At 38.3% G+C, this 8,469-nt stretch overlaps 1 protein-coding gene across 1 annotated transcript in view; it reads right to left on the reverse strand.

The window, feature by feature from the left end:
- Positions 1–796: 796 nt before the first annotated feature.
- The window catches only part of LOC107564694 (uncharacterized), a 14,073-nt gene continuing 6,400 nt past the window's right edge, over positions 797–8,469 (reverse strand). Inside the window, exons 3-5 of the mRNA XM_016249828.1 lie at positions 7,463–7,655; positions 4,546–4,606; positions 797–915 (exon numbers count right to left, since the gene is read on the reverse strand). Of these exons, the coding sequence (XP_016105314.1) occupies positions 797–915; positions 4,546–4,606; positions 7,463–7,655 (373 nt within the window). The remainder of the gene's footprint in view (positions 916–4,545; positions 4,607–7,462; positions 7,656–8,469) is intronic.

Consider the following 8,469-nt stretch of genomic DNA (forward strand, 5'->3'; position numbering starts at 1 on the left):
CCCAAAAAAAAAAACATATGAGCCTGTGCAGGGGGCTGAGGGGCCACTGAGACTAATGGCCAGCTGCTATTTTGTAGTGACTTTCTTTTCTCACTAGTCACATAGCTGTTCTTGAATGTGTGGCGTGCGGAATCAAAACTGTCTTTTCAATAAGAGTCCACTGCTAGCCGACACGAGCCCAAAGACAGCATGATGTGAAGTCCTGAAAACAAGACAAAGTGTGTGTGGTAAATTTGTTCGAGAGTGGCGGCGCCAATGCAAATGCAAGTGGCAGGCAATCCAAGGATCCTCGCCAGGATGGTTTGAATGGAAAATCGGTCATTGTGGGAAGGGTTTGCTGGGTCCGACCCTGGCTGCTACTAGACAAGCAAGTGTGAAATCCGTATGAAAGGTAAGCAGCTGATAACATTACCCAACAAAGGCAATATCATCTTTCGCATTCTCTACGTTTTCCTTTCCAGCACTCTCATCTGCCTACACCGATTTTGTTCATCTCGCCTCGCTATGTATATTTGTGCATTTTTCCCATCGCTGGTCTGTTGTTGTTGTCTGGTGATGAATGAAACACTCCCAAACATCAAATAGCATTGGCGTGAAGCACTGAAAACTGTGCATAGCTGTTTGAAAAGGACCGCTATTCTGTGGTCTTTGTGCTTCCCTTTTCATCCTGCTCAGAATGGGCAGCATATCGGACAGCACTCAGCTTTGTTTTCCTTTCAAAGCTTATTGCATTTCTGTAATCGCCACCCCAAGGTTCGTCACACTTTGCGATAATATCCAGTTCCATTTCTAATGTTTACTTTGCAATTAGGAGCAAATCACTCATTCCTGTGGGGTCTGTTGCCATAGTTACAATAGGGTTCCGAGGTCTATCTTCTGGTCCTTGCATCCACCAATCAGCTTGCAGAGCTGAAGCTGCAACATAAAGTAAAGATGCACATCTTTCAGCAACACAGTAGTAAGAAACAGAAAGAGATTCATGAGTATAAGAAAGTAGTCCGGGGTGGCAAGTAGGCGACTGCGCCCAGTCATGGCGGACCGCAGAAATCACAGCGGAGGAGACACCCAGCAGGAGAGGCAGGTGAGAGCATCAACCATTTTGAGACTTAACTCATGTTATTGTCCTTGGAGTCGACTCCGTGAAATGTGTCAGAGATGGTGGTCAACAAGATTAGCATTACCAGTACAAATAAACGCTGATCGTCCTGGAATAATAGTCTGGACGTTGAACGTTGGACAAATGAAAGCGAGAAGAAACGGCGCGGCCGTAGTTTTTTTAATATGATTGTTGAAGCCAGATACATTTTTTTCCAAAGCGCGATCAAAGATCTCCAGCTGGGCTGTTGTTCGCTTTTCGTATATATTTTTCCGTTAATTTGCGGATGGGAGGAATCGTCGCGCAAACTTCATTCGATCAGTCCGAGTATGCATATGTCCATGTCTTTGTGTTTTCGTCTGTGTGTCTGTGTGTATGAAATTGGCCTAGATAATCATAGCACTCTAAATCTCATTACTTGGAACATCTGAGGGAACCCTGTCTATAAAGGGCTCCTTGGAGGGGGCTTTCAAATCGGGCCTTCATCAGATCAAAGGCCTCAGATCTGGGATGAATATTTGTTCTCGGCGGATATGTTTCGAGATAATCAAGCATGGTCAGAGAATCCACCATTGGGTGAAGCGCAGCAGCAAGAGCTCCATGTTCTCGCCGATTCCCGACCGAGCCATCCGGGAACCTGTCGATACCATGATATGATGTCAAAAGAAGAGCCCTCATAACAAACCGAGAGGGGGCTGGGTGGAAAGCGAGAAGATAAAGAAAGATGGAGGGGAGGACCATCGCCAACTAAACCCAGTTGTGCTTAAAGATGGTGGCCGGCGATGCCGCAGACTGCGTACCGCGAGACCCGATCTGTTGAGGAAAGTCTACGCTGAAGAACGGCTAAAAGTTGTTCTTGCGCACACTGAGGTAACCGTGAAGATGGCATGTGCATCAATTGTGTGCTGTTGATAATGGAGGCGGTTTCTTCTTCCTCCACATAACGTTCTTTGCCAGTGTCTCTATTATTTACGTCTCGTAGGCTCGCGTCTCTCACGGCCCTCTCGCTTTCAAAGACTCCGCTTCAATTGTTGCGACCGCTTGCTGTGCGTTTCTAGCTCGTAGCATTGGCGATAGTAACAAGCTTTTAAGCTTCTCTGACTGCGCATTTGTTAGCGATCTGAATCTTTCGCCCATTTGCAGCGCGTCATTAGCGGCACATTGTTTGCCGACGAAACAAGCTAAAGCGCCTGAATGTAGCATTTCGTGCATGTTTTCGTATGGAAACAGTAATCAGTAGTTTGATGTTAGACAAACCTCAAGCAACAACCTGTTTAATCCTCTGTGGCTAATCCACTCTTGGCCTTGTTAGTCACGATTTATTCAGCTATGACAAAAGATATCAGCAGGACTCCAGAGTGCATTCTGACAGTCTTTAGATACCACCTTTCTCCCAAGACTTGTGAGCGCTAAAAAGAGCGGCTTATCAATGATGTCCCAATCATTCAAATATAAATCAGCTTTTCTCAACCGGACCCTCGTCGTCTTTGTTTCGCAGTGCTCCCAGCCCGACCATTTCAGGCATGTGCTTCTTTGTCTATTGTCGGTTGTATCTCGAAAATCTCAGTTTTTCCTCATAATTCAAAGCCTTATTATTCCACTTTTTACAGAAGTGCTAAAAGGAGCCTTGAAGTAACTTATTTGAAGGAATAATTATCTTTTGTAGAAATGAGAAGAGCAGCACTCAGCTTTAACATCTAAATGGGCTATTGTCAACTGATCAGGCCCCTCAAAAGATAAGCCTATTTCAAGCACAGCCTACGAGGAGGGGTAAATTTGCACTGGCAGCTGTAACAAAAACCAACACAGAGGAATGCTGGCCAGAAATGGGGTTTCTTTCTCCTGTCAAGAGGACTTATTTCATGACATCAAAATGATCATTAATTTTTCACTCATAATGTTTCTTCTTTGTTTCACCATGTTTTCACTGCAAATTACCCACTTAAAAGTTGTAATTTACACAAATCGAACATCTGTCTGATTTCTAAAAAGGGAACACTTTAGCATATCTATTAGTTTTGACTAATGACATTTCACTTGCTTCTAAGTCATTAAAAATTCCTACTGTGGTTAGACTTGCTGATGTTACCTTAAATTTCATTGGGTAAATTTCATCACACTAAAACTAAAAACTCTTACACTGAAAAAAAAAAGTTCAGGATTTACTTTGAAACAGTTTTCACTAAGAAATTGCTAGTAAATTTGACAAATAATTACAAAAAAGAGACAAACAACACATACAAGGGAGAAAAACTTAAATAGTATCTTCTTTAAAACATACTCCAGAAACTTAAAAAAAAAAAAAATTACAGTGCACTAAACAGAATAGGCATAGTAAATATTTTGTCCTTTCACATTCGATGATTAATGAATATACAGTTTGCTGGAATCAGAAATAGTAACTAGAGTCTCAAATTGATTCATAGCTAAAGGAACACCTGCTGAACTCACTGCTTTTCTTCAAATCCTCATTCACCTAACATGGCTGTCGTCGCCTTTTTATTGAAGGCTTGAGCCGCATATTAGTCTGTCACAGCCACTGAAATGGTTACGCCGAGGCGGCGCACAGAAGACCTGGTGACATGCAGCTGAGAGACTGGAATGTCTATTGTGTAGTTTATAGGCTATAGTTGTTGTGTTACAGTCATCGGTGTCACTGGCCATGAAGATTAAATGCCATGAAATCTATGCTAATGTATACTGTATTAATTTATTTTCCATGTTTTTTAAAGGTAAATACTAATGGTAAACAATACGGATCTATTTAAATAAGTTTATTGAATCTGAAAATGTTTTAGTAACTTAAAATCAATTGTTTCTGCAGTATGGAGATTCCCATCATACAACAAGCAACTGACTGTAAATATTACTTTAAATATGGGTTACTCAAAAGATGGAAGAAAGAAGAAGTCATTTGGCAAGCACTTTTTTTTTTCCTTATCATGAGAAAATTAAATCTCCATTTTCTGAGGCGCAATTCATTTTTGGTTGAAGAGGGATATTCATTCAATTCCTCAAATGAAGCATTCCTTCTGTGATGTTACAGCGGGGGTCCCTGCGGATGCCCACTCATCTGCTCCCGCGCTTGATACTGGCGAATCTGGGCAGATGGGACGGTCACAAACAATAGGTCCATGGAAGAGCGCCGTGGGCTTGACTTGGCTTATCCTGCTTAGCCCACCAGATGTAAGATGCCGCAATGGGATGGGAGCCACCACATGTTTTAGTCAGAGGTGATTTAAAAATGAAAATGAATGACCGCAGGCCAAGAACTTATCTGTTTCCTGCCACATTTACTGTCATGCTTCATTTTCATATTCGGTATACCTGCTCACTTGATGAGGATTTTAACACGACTGTAAACGTGTGTCTATCGCATGCTGTTCTCTTAAGTGGTGTGCTTTTGTAATCTAATCTTTGTTTATAGACAGTCAAAGGTGAGGTTTTACCTTGTGTCTTTGACCATTTCCAAATGTTTTGTAGTGAAAACTCTGCATGGTCGTATGTTTTCTGTTAAAACATGCAAAGAAAAAAAAAGTTTTAGCAACTTGTGCAACACTTAGAATGAGCACATTGCAGTAATATTTTATCTTACACATCTATATCATATTTAGCCCTCAGTGTACACATGATTTTATGGTATGGTATAGCCAGTGCTGGGTAGTAACTGATTACATGTAATCTGGATTTCGTAATCAGATTACAAAAATTGAGTCCTCATTGGATTATATTATATTTTAAAATGCTCCATCAGATTACAGTTACTTTTTATGGATTACATGATTACATATTCATATAATGGCAGTAAATTATTCATAATTTATTGATTCTCCCTAATTCTTCTTTTTCTCTTTTAATCTTTCCTTTCCAAAAATACTGCTGTATGTCATTACATTTAGCTTTGACAATATTCAGAATATAGAATGGCCATGTAAATAATTTTGTGATCCATGCTTCTGAATTTGAGGGGGGAAAGTAACGGTAGGTTTTAAACAACTTAGATTGTGTTACTAACTACAACTTTCATCATGCAATCTGTAATCAGTAAAGGACTACAATTTGTAAGTAATCTACCCAGCACTATAGGTATAGCTGATTTTTATTTATTGTAATATTTCTGGACAAGGTTGTACCAATTTACTATACAACATGTTTAATCTCAGATGTTAAGCAACAAAGATGTAAACATAAACCCGTTTTATGCATTTATTTACTGATTATTACTTCCTGCAGAGAGAACTAAGATTCATGAGGTTACAGTAAGTCACAGGTTGATGTAAGGGACATTTGAAGAATGTTTGTGATGTCATTGGCAATGCTAAAAAATCATAGGTAATTACTTTTATGGGTCTGCTATCATGCTGTGTGTCACGTACCACAAAGTTTCCGTGTTGCGTTTATGGTGCGGGATGTCCTTGAAGCTGAGAATTACTCTTGCTGATATAGACAAGACATAGTGACACAGCAATCCTATTAGTCAGACCTGAAAACCTTTGGAATTTACAGTGTTCAGCTAGAGGCCCATCAAACTACTTTTCGTAATGCCAATAGGTTTTTGCAAATTAAACAAATGTGCTTTCAAAACATGCAGTATAATGTTTTAAAATACTTTATATTGCAAAATATGTGCAATGATAGTGAAAAAAGGGGGAAAACAGTAACACTTTTTATTCAGAAATTGTTCAACCTAAAGCTTTGAAATGTTGCCTCAAATATCGTTGACATATCAGTCATAAGCTAATGTTAAATTTATGAAATTTATTATGAAACAGGGGCAGCCACATGGAAAATACCTATTTTGATCATACATATTTATATGTCACACATACATACATACAGTACATACAACTTATGAAAAATATGATTAATTTATTAAAATACTACACTCTAAAAAATGCTGGGTTAATTATAACCCAGCGCTGGGTTATAATGGGACAAACCCAGCTATGTCAAAACAACCCAATAGCTGGGTTTGTCCCTTTTTAACCCAGCGCTGGGTTATAATTAACCCAGCATTTTTAGAGTTTAGCACTGTTGTATTGTAGTACAGCAACTACAATACAACTGTTGTTTAAAATAAAAAGTTTGGCAAATATATTCAAGGTTACACAAGGTTATGTGCCAATTTCTGCCTAACATATACTGGCCTAAATATTACATCACATATTTTATTGTAATATTGTTATCAAATCAAGTCCAAAAACAACAATAAAACATATCTAACTATTAAGGAAGAGATAAGTACTTTTATACTAAATTAAGACATTTTAATTCACTTCAAAGTTTTATTCACCTAAGTTAACTATGCATTATGATGGACGTAGATAATTGAATTATATTTGCATCAGGATGGTTATCGTTAACTAAAATGTAAACTAAAAACATGAAAAATTTAAATTAAATAAGCATTATTGTTTTAAATGTAAACTACTTTTATTTAAGCTATTGCCAAAGGCAACATTTTTCATTTAACATTTAATAAACATTTTCGTTAGGTTTAAGGTTAGGTTTACAATAGAATAGAAAATATTAACAAAACTTTAGTATAACAAAGTTACTGATAAGGTTACAAAGAGTGCATTGTGAATTAACAAACTACAGGTGTTGCACTGATTTATCATTATATTTATACCGAATATACCCTATTTTTTTCACATGCGTGCATCTAATTTATCTAAATTCATCTTGAGAAACATCCCAAATTTATGCCTTAAGCCTTCATTCTGACCTTGCAGCTGTGACAGTTTCCTGAGTGTGTGTTTATTTGAGTGTTCTTCAAAAGATAATGGGTTTATTCGATAGCCTCGGACAAACTGTGCTTTGCACTGGTGAGAGCAGAACTGGAAAATATGAGCAAACCTAGTGTAATTCAGAGCAGACTTGCTGTTGTTTTCTTTGTCTTGTGCTACCTACCAGCAATCACCGCAGCTGCTTTGTAGAGGAGCAGGTACTTAAGCTGGAAGTGCACCTGTCATGTCATTTGTCTAAGAGTTCCAAGGCCACTCAACAGGTAGCAGAATGGCAGCTACAGCTGCCAGTCACAACCTCCATCAAAACTCATGCAAGAAGCTAGCCAAACACAGCTGTCAAATGATTCCAATAGTTTCCTCCGGGACTGTGATTTTCACTACACGTAGAAGAACAACGATAGAACAATCTGACATTCACCCACGTGACTCTGACCTCTGGTTACAGTTTCCCAAATGACTTTCTGTGGCAACGATTCCTGCTCGCCTCTGCCTGTAACGCCCTTTGTGAAAGTTCCAAAGGCAAGAATGATCTGGCTTTGAGCAATTACTAAATACTCTCCTAATCTGCACGATCTCTCCAAACCATTTCCAAACACCTCTATTTCATGCTATTTACCTCTTGATTGTTTCCAAGTGGTTGCTCAGAGGTTGTGCACTGAGTTGGTATGCGCTCATGGCCATGTGTTGGCTCATGGTGGGGGGCCCAGTAATCAAAGCCAGGCCTCAGGAAGGGCAAGGATAGATCTGAGTTTGCAGCTGCTGATGCCATCTGATTTGAGCACTGGCCCAGTCCATGCGTAGTCTGTTGACTGGAAAACATTATTGGAAAAATATAGCAATCCTCCACATTTACTATATATATATATATATATACACACACATATATACATATATATATATATTAATTTGGCAAATGCTTTTATCCAAAGCAACTAGAACGCAATAGAAGCAAAACAAAAATATAAGAAGAATCAGAATCAGAATCAGAATGAGTTTTATTGCCAGGTATGTTTACACATACGAGGAATTTGTTTTCGTGACAGAAGCTTCCACAGTGTAACAGAATGACAGTGACAGAACAAAAAACACAGATAATAAAAAATATGAATAAATAAAAAATAAAAAATAGAACAAGTAAATAAGGAATAAAAATATATAAATTGACAATTGTAAGTAAGAGCAACAAAAGAACAACAATATATAAGTTATATGACAAGTCCAAGTTCGTCTAACGCAGTACACGTAGCAAGTTTTTTTAAAATAATAAATAAAAAGTAGATTGAAAAGAGATAGAATAAATAGAGTTAGTGTTACAGGGTCAGGTTATTATTATTTTTTCATAATAATTAAAAGGAAAACAAGTAGATGGAATAGAAAAAGAATAGAAAATGGTATATATATAGATAATTTAATTTAATAATTTATACATTTAGCAGACGCTTTTATCCAAAGCGACTTACAATGCATTAAGGCTATACATTTTTTCCCAGTATGTGTGTTCCCTGGGAACTGAACCCACGATCTCTTGTGCTGCTAATGCAATGCTCTACCACTGAGCCACAGGAACAACGTGTGTGTGTGTGTGTGTGTGTGTGTGTGTGTGCGTGTGTGTGTGTGTGTGTG

This window comes from Sinocyclocheilus grahami, unplaced genomic scaffold (assembly GCF_001515645.1).
Source record: "Sinocyclocheilus grahami isolate Dianchi unplaced genomic scaffold, SAMN03320097.WGS_v1.1 scaffold956.1, whole genome shotgun sequence".
In the NCBI taxonomy this organism is placed as follows: Eukaryota; Metazoa; Chordata; class Actinopteri; order Cypriniformes; family Cyprinidae; genus Sinocyclocheilus; species Sinocyclocheilus grahami.